We start from the raw sequence: 17,458 nt of genomic DNA on the forward strand, positions 1-17,458 counted from the left end.
ACGGGACTCAGCGAGAGCCGCTTACAGGAGAGTGAACGACACCGCCGCCTCAGGACATTAGCGTAGGAGGAGATGAGGTGTTGCCGCTGAGTGCGTCCCTGCGCCATCCGAGAGAGGCTACGGGCTATGAGACGGAGGAAGCCACGTCGGGACACCAGGTAAATCTCACTCACGCTGCCTGCCCACTCTCACTGATTTAAAGAGAGACACTCTACCGGGTTACAGGCGCTGCCAGCCCCGTTCACTCACAGCCCTGACTGGCCGCCCGGGAGGCGAGAGAGAAAGAGCATCCACTCCCCTGCATAGTGAGCATCCTCAGCCCGTACCCCATAATAATACCACTCCAGTGGGAGTCCTCTGAGCCACAGCAAAACTGACCACGTAAACCCAGATGAGGATCAGAGCGCCACCTACCACTCATCCCCGTGGCTTTAAGAAAGAAACGGGCCGGCCCTAGGAAAAGCGGCACCGCTAATCGTCATTCCCCTTTCCCCGTTATACCCAGATGGGTGTACCCAGCAAGACAGCAATTGCCGTTTGGCCTGCGTCCCAACGGGGGTAGTTGTCCGTGCCCTCAAGGCTTCCACTTCTGAGGATAATAGCCCTACGTGCTTTTTGTGCAGGACTTACTAATCTCTCCCAGTGGGGACTAAACATATCTCCAGTGACACTACTGTACTTATACACGTCAGGACTTCTCAGGATTATATACAGACATTGGGGAAGAGACCCCGTTATTGAGTTCATAGTGCCCCCTAGTGGCTTATCCAGCGTATTACTTGGGTATTCATGGGACTTGCCTTTTCAACCACCCATACAGGATGTTAACGTGCCGAAATGTATTTGTGTCATTACTCTGTTACGTTTATATTGCTCTTGTGAATGATATGTAATTGATAGTAATGGTCCTAACCGAAATGTGCTAGGTCTACTTGTCTAAGAACCGGTTTTCCCTACACAGGGACTAGTCTCAACCATAATAAATACTTGTTACCGTTCCCCGACATAGTCATCCTTTTGTTAAGAAGAAGGGGGGTGTTGTCGTACCGGGGTATCTCTGTCCTTCTGCCCAGGTCTCCAGTAGCCGTTGTACACGAAACCTGACCAACGTCGCGACAAGCAAGAACTGGACAACCGGAGAGGCTGCAACTGGACGGGCGTGAGACTTCAGGTACGCTTTACCATCTATTACACATTGTATAATTGTCTGAGGTGGTCACTTATATGTGGGAGAAGAAGTTTATAATAGGCTGCCGACAGGCCATCGGGGCCTGGGGATTTCCCATTTGCTAGGGATTTGATGGTCGATTCTAATTCCGCTTCAGTAACGGGAGTGGTAAGAAATTCTCTATCGTCCTCAGAAAGAGTAGGGAGATCAGCCTGTGTCAAAAAGTCCATGCCAGCTGTAGGGTGGTAAGGTGGTGCGGTGTATAGTTTCTCAAAGAAAGCCAGAAAGGTGTCGCTAATCTGTTTCTGTGTTGCTGAGGGGGTCCACATGTGTCTCTAATTGAGGAAATATGTTTTGGTATAGCATGAGTTTTTACTATGTTTGCCAATAATTTTCCTGGGCGATTGCCCCAACGAAAATATTTGTTTGATTGAAAGGAAAGGAATAATTTGGCCTGTTCAGCACAGAGGGTATCGTTTATTAGTTCAGTGTCTTTATATAATGTTCTGTTAGACTCAGACGGATCAGCCAATAATCGAGAATAAGCAGAGGCAACCTGGAGGGACGCCTCTGCCATCCTCTCCCGAAGTTGCCTTTACCTGGTGGCAACATATGAAATCATCTGTCCTCTAAGAACAGGTTTAGAAGCCTGCCAAAAAAGATTTATATCATTGACATGTGCTGCATTATCGTGTGTATAATTGAGATATGATTGTGACAAAAAGAGTTTAAAGTCCTCAGAATGAGCTAGGCATTCAGGAAACCGCCAGACATAAGAGTACGGGCGGGATGTGGTTAAAGTGATTGTCAGGGTGATGGGGGCATGGTCGGATAGGAGAATATTAGCTACGGTGGAGTCCACTATTCTACGGATCAAAGAGGCAGATATTAGCCAATAATCCAATCTAGAGAATAATTTATGGGGGTGTGAGAAGAAGGAATATTCCCTAGAGTCAGGATGGAGAAATCTCCATGGGTCCAGAAGCTGTAGAGAGTCCAGCATTAGGGACAGGGAGGGTGGTGTGGATCTATTGAAACTCAACTGTCTGGGGCCACCAGATACATCTAATAACGGGTCTAGAACAATATTAAGGTCTCCCCCTAAAATCAAAACTCCCTCCATCTAGCCTTGTAAATTAACAAAGATGTCTGAGAAAAAGGACGCATTCGGCCCTGTAGGGGCGTAAATACATGCTAAAGTAAAAAGCTCTCCTTCGACCTCTACCTTTAAAAACAAAAACCGTCCCTCAGGGTCCACCCACTCATCCCTAATCTCGTAGTGCAGGGATTTACGAAATAGAAGAAGTACTCCCCTTGTTTTAGTAGTGTAGGAGGCGCTTCTGAAGTCCCCAACCCAGGTATCTCTAAGTGTATTGGGGTCATTGAGACGCCAGTGCGTCTCCTGCAGAAACATTATATCAGGATGAAACTTTTTGAGGTGAGTCAAAAAAAAATTCCTCTTGACTGGCGTGTTCAGGCCCTCTACGGTTCCACGAGACCAATTTAAGAGACGTCTTTGAGCCATCAGTAGAGGCCCCAGTGTCTCTAGGGGCCGGCATTATCCAATACCCAGTCTAGTGGAACGCAGGGAGAGAAGCCACAAGCGAAAGTCCAATCCCCCGTCCCAACACGCAAGGGAAGGATAAAAATGGTGTATCGGGAAAACAAAAGGAGTTAAAATAAACATACAGTAACAAAACAGCGTAATGCAGGTAGTAAACAGTAACCAGTGCAGCATAGGCCACCAGTCATAACATTTTTTACATTTTTGAACCCAAGAAGACAGTAATAACAACCGTCCATCTGTAACAGAAACTCTGGTTTTATTAGAAAAAGGGGAGGGAAAGAAGGCTGACAGGAAAAATAGAGTAAAGGATTCCCACCATCCCTGCACCTGCGGCAGACGGGTAGAATTCCCATTTAACCATATATGCAAGAACCACATAGAAACAATCAATCGTGTGCTATCCATTAGGAAAGAAGGAGAGAGAAAACAAGATAAAGAGATACTTAAGTCTAGAAGAGTCAATCAGCATCGTCCATTCGAGAGTCAGACTGTGATGATGACAGAGACTTGAGAAAGTTCCGAGCAGAATCTGGGGTGTCGAAGTAATGTGGTTTGCCGACATGGAAGACTCAGTTTTGCCGGTTACAGGAGGGCAAATCTGATGTTTTTAGCGTAGAGCTCCTTGCATACAGGGGAGAATTCCCGTCGTTGTGTCGAAACTTGAAAGGAAAAGTCCTGAAAACGAAGACGTTTGGATTCCTCGTAGCGTAGGTCAGAGCTCTTGCGGTAGGCTTCCATGATCTTCACTTTGTCAAGATAATTTAGTAACTTAAAAATTACTGGTCTAGGACGTGACTGAGAGGACTGTGAAGATTGCCTATCAGGGCCGATGCGGTTGGCCCATTCCACCAGATAAGAGGTGGGTGAGGGGGGCAAATCAAGGGTTGTGGGGAGCCAGCGAGTAACCAAGTCCAGCAGATCTGTCTGTCTGACGGATTCTGGAAGACCAATCAGGCGTAAGTTGTTCCGGAGATTCCGATTTTCTAAATCTCCGATCTTATCGGTCATGGCCACTAGGGTGTTATCATGCATTTGTTGTTGTGATTGAATCGTTTGTTGATCATCTTCCAATGTAGATATTCGGTCCTCGGCCTCAGCCAGACGTTGAGTGTGTTGGGTTAGTTGAGCTGCTGCTGACGTGATTTCCTCCATCAGAGGCGCCAATTTTGCGTCCAGCAAAGGCGATATGATGTCTGATATTTCTCTGGCCCTCTGTACTGAGGATGGGCTAGCTCGGACGTCGGTAGGCACCATGTCATCAGTGACTCGTCTGCCAGGAGAGGATGGAGACCCCTGTGGAATAGGGCTATGTTCCCTATCTTTGGCCGTCGATTTATTTTTGTTTTGAGAATTCTTATTTGCATGGAGCGTTTTGGCCACGTATTTTTCCATAGTGGGGAATGTGGTCCAATCGCGGGTCACTCAAAGGACACAATGAGCGTAGGTGTATAGCAAAAGATTACAAGTCCCTCAGGAGTATGGCAGGTAAGTCCCGGAGGAGCGGGGAAGTGACCAGGGGAAAAAGCACTATTGGGAATATGTGTAGAATCGTCAAATCAGGGTGCAGTTCAAGGAGGCACACGTATAGTAAGAAGTGGAGGGAGGTGGGGGGATGAGAATCCACCTGTGACAACAACAAGGTCTGGGCTCAGGCAGCGGCCAGCACGGTACCCGGAAGACCTCTTTGTTTTAATTTTGTTCGTTGATGTAAAATCGTTGCTTATGTGGGCACAGGTGGGGGGTGACAGGTCAGCAGCGTCGCCACCAGAGTCAGCCGAGTGATGGCCCTGATCAGTGGAACAGTGCAGATGTGGACTGAGCCCTGCGTATCCTCTGAGGGGGCGAGAGGCTCCAGACACTCCAGGATTTCAATCAGGGGAGCAGGGAATCGCGGCCGCTGCAGCAGCGAGGCGGGGCTCCGCTTCACGCACCTGTGTTGAGGGGAGCTGTCAGCCTGCGGTATGGGGTCCAGAGGGCCGGCAGGGGAGCACAGCAGAGTGCTGTGAGCGGCCAGGGATCCCTCAGGCAGCCAGGTCAGCGTCTTCCACCAGACCCAAGTTGGCCTCCGTCATCTGTTGCACACTGCTTGTGCGGACTTCGGTGGGTGCAGCGGGAGGGGGGAGCGAGCCGGGACCCACGCCACTTTGCTCCGGGGTATCTCCAGGACCCGCTGGTGTGTTTGCGGGGTCACTGGTCCAGGGAGAGCAGCTGGTCTGGGCTAACAGGGACGCCTGGAGGGAGAGCTCTCAGGGGAAGCAGCCGGATCGTTCGGTCCGCCCACCGGGTTGTCTAGCCAATCTATCTTAATGTGGATTCCCATGCCCCCTTTACAGAAGCGTGACTTATTTCTGAACACTTTCTCCGTTACTATCAAGCATTTTATACGGCCCCTCCAGATTCTCCCATGCTAGGTATGCAATTTCTTGCTGATGCACACCTTCCTACTTTGACAGATGCGGAAAGGGACTCGCTTGTAGTCCCAGTAATTGAGTCTGAACTCCACTCCTTGATTAAATCACTCCCTAAAGGCAAGTCTCCTGGCCCAGATGGCTTTGGAGCTGAATATTATCAACTCCTTTTGTCCCATTTAATGCCCCATCTCCTAACCTTATTTAACTCTTTATTAACTGGTCACTCTCCCCTGTGTGGTTTTAATGATGCTAGGATAGTGATTTTCCCTAAACCAGGGAAGTATCCTGCGTTAGTACAATCCTATAGACCAATCTCTCTTCTAAATCAAGGTCTGAAACTACTTACCAAATTGATTGCTTTGCGTCTTCAATCTGTGTTGCCTAGGATATTACACCCTGCTCAGACGGGATCTGTACGGGGCGGAACATCTGTGCACAAAGTCCGTATGCTGCTCGCAGCTATGATAAGTAATAGATATTCCAGTAATAAAAAGGCTGTTTTGGTCAGCTGTGATGCTGATAAAGCATTTGATCGTGTTTCCTGGTCACATATATTACGTGTGTTACATGTTCAGCAGTTTGGGCCACAGTTCACTGGTATCTTCCGCATGCTTTATGCCTAACCGACTGCTCATTTAACTATTAATGGTGTTACTTCCCCCTCCTTCACTTTACAGAGAGGCACACGGCAGGGATGCCCCCTCCACAGCTTTTTAATCTTGCCCTGGATCCTTTGATCTGTACATTTCTTAGAGACACAACATGGAGAGGCATTTTTGTTGGCGCTCATGAGATTAAGGTATTGGCCTTTGCCGACGACCTGCTTCTTTATTTTAGTGATCCACTAACTGCCTTTCTGTCGTTATTGTCCACTTTAAAATTATTTAATGACATCTCTGGGTTTTTAATTAACTTTGTGAAGACTGAAGCCCTGGCCTTGTATGGTGAAGCTAAATTGGGTTGAAGGTCTAGATTCCCCTTTCGTTGGGCTCAAAATTTTATTGTTTATCTAGATCTGCGCATACCCTCTGCACCGACTGACTTGTTTTCGGTCAATATGCCCTTTTTTAATCGGTCAAATGTTGGCTGGCTTTGAAAAGTGGAAACATCTTCCGCTCTCCTATCTAGGACGGTGTCATTTATATAAGATGGTCTCTTTCCCACGTTTGCTCTATCCAGTCCAGATGCTTCCTTTTACCTTTCTGAAGAGTGATGCAAAAATTATTGATACTGCTCTCTCTACATTTTATTTGGGCCGGAAAACGTCACAGAATTTCCTTGTTCAAGTTACAACAGTCATTACCTCTGGGTGGAATTAACTTACCCTGCGTACAAGATTATGCTTTGTCGGCAATTTATAGATTTGCTCTGGACTGGATTGGAGGATACAATGCTTATATTGACACAGCCCTGGATCAAGCATTTAGCCCTGACTGTAATTTAGTGACCTTATTACATAGATCCCCTACCTCTCTTCCCCTCTCGATCAAGACTAACCCCTTACTTAATACTCCTTGTTTGCCTGGCGTTTGTTGAGGAAAAGACATGCTCTTTCCTCCTCCCAAACCTTCTTCCTCCCACTACTCCATAATTATGGTTTTCAACATGGTGAGTTGGATAGGGTGATTGGGCTTTGGCACCTCCAGGGTTTACGTTTGCTATACCAATTCTTGGATAAGGATTGCTCCTCTATTCTCTCCCTATCCCTACGCCAAGAACGTTTCCCTGGCCTACAATTCCCTCTATTTGAATATTTTCAAATTCGTAGTTACACTACTAAACTATTGTCCCAATTAACTGTTGCCGATAAGTCCAATGTCTTGGATTCTATAGCGCAAACTAGATCGGTTTTTCCCACTTCTCTTATTTATATGCACACTAGGAGGACTTTGGATATTTCTACCCTCACTATCGGCATGGCTAAATGGTCAGTCACATTCCCAGATATCCCCTTGAAAACTATTATTGTATCCTGTATTACATTGAATAAACAAGTGGTCTCTGCTTCATATGCAGAGATGAATTATAAATTGCTTCACAGGGCATATTAATTGCAACTGTTTCAAATGCTCTATGCCAGAGGCAGATCTGATCCACTGTATGTGGTCGTGTGATTTGGTGCAGACCTATTGGAATAATGTGGGATCATATATTAATGATGAATTACATATTCCTTTTACGGTTCATATGGCCTGGGCTCTGTGGAATCACTATCCTTCTTCTAATCCCCTTTCCATCTCTAAAGGTAATCGCCTTCTATTAGCCAGGGTGGCGGCTGCATCGAAAAAAACCTATTCTTTCACAGTGAATTATGTCTGAACCCGTTTCTTTTTCTCTTGTGACTCCTCGTCTTCTTTATTTGTACCAGGTGGATTGTTCTGAATGTTTCTTAGACGTTGAATCTAAAGCAGAATTTTTTTTTGCCATATGGTTGCCTTATTTACGCACTTTACCATGTTCGACTAAATAGTCGGTGCGGAATGCTGTTAGACTGTCCACCAGGTATAATCTAGAAGTCCTAGACAAGGGCACCCCCCCCTTTGACTATGCCGGAACTCAACCTACCTTTTTCTTAATGTGTATATTTTGGTTATATGCTTCTTCTAGCTGCATGTCAACAAGCCTGATCAGTATTGAAACTCTCCCCCATGTGTGGATTTTTGTCCTCTTGTTTTGTACCTTGTTATATCTTATTTGCCGACATAGGCCCTCATTCCGAGTTGATCGCTCGCTAGTTGCTTTTAGCAGCAGTGCACACGCTAAGCCGCCGCCCTCTGGGAGTGTATCTTAGCTTAGCAGAAGTGCGAACGAAAAGGTTAGCAGAAGTGCGAACGAAAAGGTTAGCAGAACTGCAAGGAAAAATTTTCATGCCGTTTCTGAGTAGCTCCAAATCTACTCCTACCTCGCGATCATTTCAGTCTGTTTAGTTCCTGCTTTGACGTCACAAACACGCCCTGCGTTCGGCCAGCCACTCCCCCATTTCCCCAGGCACGCCTGCATTTTTACCTGACACGCCTGCGTTTTTTAGCACACTCCCGGAAAACGCTCAGTTACCACCCAGAAACACCCACTTCCTGTCAATCACTCACCGATCAACAGAGCGACTGAAAAGCATCGCTCAACCTTGTGTAAAACAGCATAGTTTTGTGTGAAAGTACTGCGGCCCATACGCATGCGCAGAAATGCTGATTTTTAGCCTGATCGCTATGCTGCGAACAGCAGCAGCTAGCGATCAACTCGGAATGACCACCATATACCGTACCATTTTTGATAATGTTACATATGCCTGTAACCAGAGGTGTAGCTAGGTGCCATGGTGCCTGGAGCAAGGGTATGTTTTGGCGCCCCTCTACCGTGTACTGAATGGGATGGCATGTTACATTTGAAAAGAAACCATATTTAAATTGGTGGCATGGTCAGTTCTAGACCTTGTAGAGCTCATTGCGAAAGTTTTCTTTGGGTACCCCATGTATAAAATATTGACAGTGCACACCAAAATATTGGGGTGTGGCCACATAATAGTACCAATTCACATTACACAGCACAGTAGTGTCCGTTATTTCACATTACACCACACAGTAGAGCTGCTTATACACGTTACGGCATAGTAGAGCCTCTTATATACGTTACGCCACACAGTAAAGCCGCTTCTACACATTATTCCACAGAAGAGCTGCTTATATATTTTACGCCACACACTTAAACTGCTTTTACACATTACACCACACAGTAGAGCCGCTTATGCACGTTCCGCTACAGTAGAGCTCCTTATACATATTATGCCACAGCAGAGTCCCTTATACACATTACACCATGGTAAATCCCTTTATACATGTTATGCCTGGTAGAAAACCCTCATGCGTGTTACACCACAGTATTGCCACTCTGGAAGTAGCTGTATTCAATTATTTACTTTTTTTAATAAAAAAAAAATTAAAAACACTATGTATGCCCCGACTGACCTGACCTCACAACCCCCAATCCTTTAATGAAAATAATGCCCCAAATGTGACATCCCACAGACCTGATAATCCCCTAATCTCTCAATAAAAATAATGCCCCAAAACTGCCCCCCTCCCCAGATCTGATAACCTCCCAATTTCTCAATGAAAATAATGTCCCAGAATTGCCTGAGGGGCAGAAATAGCTGCTCCGCAACAGCTTGAGGGGCAAGGAGAGCTCCGGCATGTGCCGGCTATCAGTGTCTCCTGCTGTTGCCTCTGCCTGCCCTGTTCCCTACCTAGTCTCAGAGTCCGAGTCAGTGTGCGCCTCATCTGCGGAGAACCCTCTAACTTTTCCGGCGCCTGGAGCTCGTGCTCCACCGGAACCACCCTCGCTACACCCCTGCCTGTAACGATTCTATATTTGTTTTCTTGAATAAACAAATTATAAAAAAACAAAAATGATTTGACTTTTGTGCTTTGAATCGTTCAACATTCTATTTCCTTACCCTTTAGAGATATCGCAGAATTGTTCCCATACATTCCCTCTGTGGCATTCAATGGGGCAGTTTCACGTGCATTAATTACTTCTGTTTTGCCTGTGTATAAAAAAAAACAAAAAGAAGAGAAAGATTAAAAGGACTGTGGACTAGAGCATGACTATATATATATATATATATATATATAAACACACATACACACACACAGTGCTTAAAGTGGCCCAAGAGAGGTGGTGGAACTCATCATCCACGTCTGTGCAGTAAAGGAATTGCGCGTGCCGCAAAAAGGGGCATGGTCTCAAAGAAAGGGGCGTGTTCACCCAATAGTATCCCCAATTCAAATTACGCCGCACAGTAGCACAATCTTATTCACATTACACCCCATAGTAGTGTCCCTTATTCCTGTTATGACACACACAAAGTACACAGTAGTAGCACCCTAAATACACATAATGCCCACAGCAGTAGTGCCCCTTATACAATGCCCTTAGTAGTAGTGTCCCTTATGCAATGCCCACTGTAGTGGCAGTGCCCACAGTTGTAGTGCCCCTAATGTAGAGTGCATAGTATTGGTGCCCCATATACAGTGCCCCCAGTCAGTAGTTATGCCCCCAGTCAGTAGTTATGCCCCCAGTAGATATGCCGCCAGTCAGTAGATATGCCCCCTCTAGTAGTGCCGCTTACACACACATGCACAAAAAAAACAAAAAAAACACAATACTCACCATTCCCGCTCCTGCTTCCGGACCGCTGCCCTCCGCCTGGCTACCCACTCCTCGGAAACTATGGGAGAGACATCATGACATCTCTCCTATAGCGCACAGCCGCACACTGCCAGAGCCGGAAACAGGAGCTCAGGAGTGAGCTCCTGCCTCCGGCTGCTGCTGAAGGGAATGAGCCGATGCTCGCTGGTAACAAAATGTCAGCGGGCGTCTGGCATCTCCCTGTGCGCTGGACATCTCCCTGGGTTAGGTGAGCCGGAAGAGGCGGAACTGGTTCAGTCTCCAAATGGAACGCAGTTCTGCCCCGTGCCGGCTCACTTTAACATAATTTCACACGCAGATCTCCCCCCAGCACATTTTATCCCACACGCAGATCCCCTAGCACACAGGTTCTCAAACTCAGTCCTCAGGACCCCACAAGGTGCATGTTTTGCAGGTCTCATCACAGAATCACAAGTGACATAATTAGCTCCACCTGCAGACCTTTGAAAATGTGTCAGTGAGTAATTAATACACCTGTGCACTTGCTGGGTTACCTGCAAAACATGCACTGTGTGGGGTCCTGAGGACCGAGTTTGAGAACCACTGCCCTAGCACATTGTATTTCACACACAGATCCCCCCTAGAACATTTTTTCCCACACACAGAACTCCCCCGGCACATATTATACTGCACACAGATCCCCCCAGCACATATTATACTGCACACAGATCCCCCCAGCACATATTATAATGCACACAGATCCCCCCAGCACATATTATAATGCACACAGATCCCCCCAGCACATATTATAATGCACACAGCTCTGCCCCCAGCACATATTATACAGCACACAGCTCTGCCCCCCAGAACATATTATACAGCACAGGGCTCTGCCCTCCAGAACATATTATACAGCACACAGCTCTGCCCCCCAGCACATATTATACAGCAAACAGCTCTGCCCCCCAGAACATTATACAGCACACAGCTCTGCCCCCCAGCACATATTGTACAGCACACAGCTCATGTCAAGGCACAGAACCATATATAAACAGCACTGCACACCAAATAAGTCAGCACGCTCACTTACTTCACAAACTCGTAGTGGAGGCCATTATAGAGGCCATTATAGAGCCATGATCTTCTACGACTACAAGAGTGGTCTGTGATAGCAGGAGAGCTTTGACCGACTGCAAGCTGCTTTTGGGGAGGAAGCACCGTACTGAAGTGTTTGATTGGTTAGGAGAATTTCGGCACAGGAGACCTAGAAAGATGAGGAGCGCTGCAAATGACCCGTGTCCACCATCACAGAATACAACGTTGCAGCCATGCGGGCCAGTAATGAGGTTGACGCCAGGGTGGCTGTGGCCCAGTTAGAGACTATAGATAGGCATCTCATCAGATCCATCCACTTGATATGACATGAAAAGCTAGGCCTTTGCAAGGTTTCTGCACTCTGGATGCTGTATCAGCTGACTAGAAAGCGTCAGGAGGCTCGGTTGACTTGGTGCAGCAACATGATGAGCAGGTTTGATGGGCGTCGCTTAAACTCTGTCTGGGGGATCATCAGTTGCGATTAATCCTGGATTTACAATTTCGACCCCGAGACCAAACAACAGTAAGCCTAGTGGACCCCACTTGGAGGAAGTTCAGATGTGAACGCAGCATGGCCAAGCAGATGATGGCTGTTTTTGTGGCCAAGACTGGGTCATGTAGCTATAGTACCCCTCATGCAAGAGCACACCATCACAGGGAATTGGTACGTCAACCAATGCCTGCTGCAAGTGCTGGAAGCCATTTCCAAATGCCATGCAGGAACTTGCAGTAGACATACTTGCTTTGGACTGCTCTAGCTGCTTCACCAAGTGGTTTGAGTGCATGCAACTTTGCATAGATTCCACCGGAGAATACTTGAAAAAATGAAATGTTCACTTTCGGGAAACTTATTGCACACACCTAGTATAAGATAATTACTGATGGTATGTGGTTAGCATACCGCTTGTCGGGATCCCGGCTGTCACAATACCGAGGCTGGGATCCTGACGGGACACCATACTGCTGCCAGCATACCGGCAAGGTAGGCGATTCGCCCTCTATGGATATACACAACACCCATAGAGAAAGAATAGAAACTGTGGCTTCGTTGCGCTCAACCCCCTGCCGGCATTCTACTAATCTTCGGCATCCCGTGCAGCGGTCAATCATACTGAACCCTTACTAATACTGGCATTTGTAGGGCACTGGTAAAAGGAAGGTAAATTTACAGGAGGAACAATTGTTACCCAATATACACACAGCATGCATTTAGCTAGCCTACTCATCCCATCAAAAGCAGAGAACATTTGGACCCATAGCAGCTGCACCAAGCGTGACATGCTTAGGGCACTACAGTACAGAGTGGCATAATGTGAGCTTAGAGTACGACAAAGTGGCATAATGTGAACTAAGAGCACTGTAAAGATAAAATCTCTCCTTAAAGAATTAAAAAGTATGGTGTAAGTCAACAATTTTAGCATCTTATTCACTGTGCTGTGAGTTAAAAAAAAGTAAAAAAAAAATCACTGCACTAAGGCATGTATTTTGCAGAATGCCCAGATGCATCTAAGTCATGCTACCATATACTAAGTCGATATCGCATACGAATGTACGATTTAGACGTATCGTATGATGCATTGCGTGCACATCGTACATGTTTTGGGCATGATTGCGATGAGATGCGTGGCCCCGTGGGTAGAATGTCTCATCCACAGATCATACTTGCAGCACGTATTATCTGTTGTAATCGTATGCACATCGCACCTTGGCCCTCATTCCGAGTTCTTTGCTCGCTAGCTGCTTTTAGCAGCAGTGCAAACTCTAAGCCGCCGCCCTCCGGGAGTGTATCTTAGCTTAGCAGAAGTGCGAACGAAAGAGTAGCAGAACTGCTCGTGAAATTTTTCATGCAGTTTCAGAGTAGCTGCAGACCTACTCCTACCTCGCGATCACTTCAGTCAGTTTAGTTCCTGCTTTGACGTCACAAACATGCCCTGCATTCGGCCAGCCACTCCCCCGTTTCCCCAGGCACGCCTGCATTTTCAACTGTCACGACTGCGTTTTTTTAGCACACTCCCGGGAAATGGTCAGTTACCACCCAGAAACACCCACTTCCTGTCAATCACTCACCGATCAGCAGAGCGACAGAAAAGCGTCGCTCGCCCTTGTGTAAAACTGCATAGTTTTGTGTAAAAGTACTTCGCGCGTGCGTACTGCGGCCCGTACGCATGCGCAGTAGTGCCGATTTTTAGCCTGATCACTGCGCTGCGAACAACGGCAGCTAGCGATCAACTCGGAATGAGGGCCCTTGTTTTTTGCACATAAGATACATCGTATGATGGAACACACGATCAGCGTCATTTGAGTGGCTCACATCTGTCAGATGATTGTGTGCTTTTTGTGAGGCATAAGATGGATCATGAGACGATCCGTCATTTGGGGGCATAAGATGGGTATTACGATCGTATGCACATCTCATATCCAAAAAGAACAAAATCGCATGCCTGGGGATCCCTGGGGGATCGAAGGGAAACCATATGAAGAATTGGATCGAATGCTGGTCGTTCTTATGTATTGCCTGCATTACAGTAATACACCTCTAAGCCAGTGGTGCAAGTTTCAATTATTTTTTAATGGTACTCTGTGCGTGCACCAAAACCGCATGGCACGCCCCCATTTTTCATCACTATCGGTGCATACCCAGCACTCCGGGTGCTGCTGGGCTGCCCCCAGTCACTCACGGACAGTCCTGAGGCAGGGGTACCATAGCTGCTGGAGATCTCTAGCTGTGTGCCTGTGGCTCTCTGCTCCTCTTCACACCAGGGTCACGACGTCACAGTGTCTGCGCCGCGCTCCCAGCAGACCAGGCATTCTGGTAATGGCAGATCTGTGTCAGTAAAGTGGTAGGGTGCCACAGCGTTCCGCCCCCTAATTTCTAAGTGGTATGCCATATCACCCCACAACACTTTACTTTCATTACTGCTTTAAATCTCTTGCTTGGACTATGACATTCCAGAGCAAAGTCAGTACAAAACTTACATATTAATAGGATCAAGTGTGCTTAATTTCCATGAAAATAGCAGTCTAGAAATTATTAGTGGTATTATTATCAGTTATTTATATAGCGTACACATATTCCGCAGCACTTTACAGAGGATATTTGGCCATTCACATCAGTCCGTGCCCCAGTGGCGCTTACAATCTATATTCCCTCCCACATGTACACACAGACACATTCATGGTAGGGTTAATTTTGTTCAGAACCAATTAACCTACCAGTATATTTTTGGATTGTGTGAGGAAACCGGAGCACCCGGAGGAAACCCACACAAGTACAGGGAGAATATACAAACTCCACACAGTTAGGACCATGGTGGGAATCGAACCCATGACCTCAGTGCTGTGAGGCAGTAATGCTAACCATTACACCGTCCGTACTGCCCTTACTGGTATAAAATAGACCATACACCTGTACTAGAATAATATTCGTTTCAGTTCTAGAATGATCCATATTTCCAGATCAGACACTGTCCTAAGAATAAGATTTTGCTACTGCAGCAAGCTGAAGAATGTCAAATAACTTTAAGCAGGTTGAGCTACTAAAGGAAAAGACCATGCCTAGTGATTCTAGAGGACCGTTTATGAGTATGTAAAACAAGAGGCCTTTCTAATTACTCTGTGTTAGTCTGCAAAGAGAAAAGAAGCCGTTTTGAGAAAGATACTATGAGTTGACTAAAAGTGCACTTGGGATGGAGATGTAAATATCATTGAGTGCTGAAGATAATTGTACTGCTAAAGACCTGTATATACGGTGCCTTATCAAGAAAGAATTAACATTAGATGCTAACTTTACCTAACTTTGGATTACAATAACATGCATGCAATAGGACAGAGACCACCAAACTAGAGAGTACTATAGAACATTGAGCCCACTTTAAAGTAAATGACTGATCAATATGAGGTTTTGCTAATTTGCTGAGTAATAATCTATTTTGCTATTTCATTATATGTGCTATTGAGAAGATTATTGTGTGTTTAGAATATAGGGCCAAATTCAATTAGCCCTGTTAATTTAACGGGGGTGAAAAAGGGTGGTACCTTCAAGCTTTAATACCTGGGGAGATTCAATTCCAACCCCATTTTTACCGCAGACCCTTTTTAACGCCCGTTAAATTAATACGTTAACATATAGAAGCTGTGATAAGTTCATGGGCCTATGCGTTAAAAAGGGGGCAGCACCCGTTAACAGGCTATTTATCTGGGATTTATTTTCAGGTCTCTTCAGACTCAAAACAGAAATCTCTGTTAAGTGCAGCCAGCAGGCTGCCTTCTGGGCTAATTGATTTGCCCCAAAAGATCAATTAGCCCACAGGTAATAACTAGAGATGAGCGGGTTCGGTTTCTCTGAAACCGAACCCGCACGAACTTCATGTTTTTTTCACGGGTCCGAGCAGACTCGGATCCTCCCGCCTTGCTCGGTTAACCCGAGCGCGCCCGAACGTCATCATGACGCTGTCGGATTCTCGCGAGACTCGGATTCTATATAAGGAGCCGCGCGTCGCCGCCATTTTCACACGTGCATTGAGATTGATAGGGAGAGGACGTGGCTGGCGTCCTCTCCATTAGAAATTAGATTAGAAGAGAGAGAGAGATTGTGCAGAGTCAGACAGAGTTTACCACAGTGACCAGTGCAGTTGTTGTTAGTTAACTTTTATTTATTTTAATATAATATATCCGTTCTCTGCTATATCCGTTCTCTGCCTGAAAAAAAACGATACACAGCAGCAGCCAGTCACACAGTGTGACTCAGTCTGTGTGCACTCAGCTCAGCCCAGTGTGCTGCACATCAATGTATAAAAGGCAAAGCTTATAATAATTGTGGGGGAGACTGGGGAGCACTGCAGGTTGTTATAGCAGGAGCCCCCAGGAGTACATAATATTATATTAATTTAAAATTAAACAGTGCACACTTTTGCTGCAGGAGTGCCACTGCCAGTGTGACTAGTGGTGACCAGTGCCTGACCACCAGTATAGTAGTATATTGTTGTATGTATTGTATACTATCTCTTTATCAACCAGTCTATATTAGCAGCAGACACAGTACAGTGCGGTAGTTCACGGCTGTGGCTACCTCTGTGTCGGCAGTCGGAACTCGGCAGGCAGTCCGTCCATCCATAATTGTATTACAATATATACCACCTAACCGTGGTATTTTTTTTTCTTTCTTTATACCGTCGTCATAGTGTCATACTAGTTGTTACGAGTATACTACTATCTCTTTATCAACCAGTGTACAGTGCGGTAGTTCACGGCTGTGGCTACCTCTGTGTCGGCAGTCGGCAGGCAGTCCGTCCATCCATAATTGTATTATTATTATAATATATACCACCTAACCGTGGTTTTTTTTTCATTCTTTATACCGTCATAGTGTCATACTAGTTGTTACGAGTATACTACTATCTCTTTATCAACCAGTGTACAGTGCGGTAGTTCACGGCTGTGGCTACCTCTGTGTCGGCAGTCGGCAGGCAGTCCGTCCATCCATAATTGTATTATTATTATAATATATACCACCTAACCGTGGTTTTTTTTTCATTCTTTATACCGTCGTCATAGTGTCATACTAGTTGTTACGAGTATACTACTATCTCTTTATCAACCAGTGTACAGTGCGGTAGTTCACGGCTGTGGCTACCTCTGTGTCGGCAGTCGGCAGGCAGTCCGTCCATCCATAATTGTATTATTATTATAATATATACCACCTAACCGTGGTTTTTTTTTCATTCTTTATACCGTCGTCATAGTGTCATACTAGTTGTTACGAGTATACTACTATCTCTTTATCAACCAGTGTACAGTGCGGTAGTTCACGGCTGTGGCTACCTCTGTGTCGGCAGTCGGCAGGCAGTCCGTCCATCCATAATTGTATTATTATTATAATATATACCACCTAACTGTGGTATTTTTTTTTCTTTCTTTATACCGTCGTCATAGTGTCATACTAGTTGTTACGAGTATACTACTATCTCTTTATCAACCAGTGTACAGTGCGGTAGTTCACGGCTGTGGCTACCTCTGTGTCGGCAGTCGGCAGGCAGTCCGTCCATCCATAATTGTATTATTATTATAATATAT

At 46.0% G+C, this 17,458-nt stretch overlaps 1 protein-coding gene across 1 annotated transcript in view; it reads right to left on the reverse strand.

Moving 5' to 3' along the window:
• Positions 1–17,458, reverse strand: part of GGT1 (gamma-glutamyltransferase 1) — a 300,334-nt gene that overhangs the window by 112,865 nt on the left and 170,011 nt on the right. The window contains exon 4 of the mRNA XM_063913037.1: positions 9,597–9,686. Within this exon, the coding sequence (XP_063769107.1) occupies positions 9,597–9,686 (90 nt within the window). The remainder of the gene's footprint in view (positions 1–9,596; positions 9,687–17,458) is intronic.

The sequence above is a fragment of the Pseudophryne corroboree genome, chromosome 1, assembly GCF_028390025.1.
Source record: "Pseudophryne corroboree isolate aPseCor3 chromosome 1, aPseCor3.hap2, whole genome shotgun sequence".
NCBI lineage: Eukaryota > Metazoa > Chordata > Amphibia > Anura > Myobatrachidae > Pseudophryne > Pseudophryne corroboree.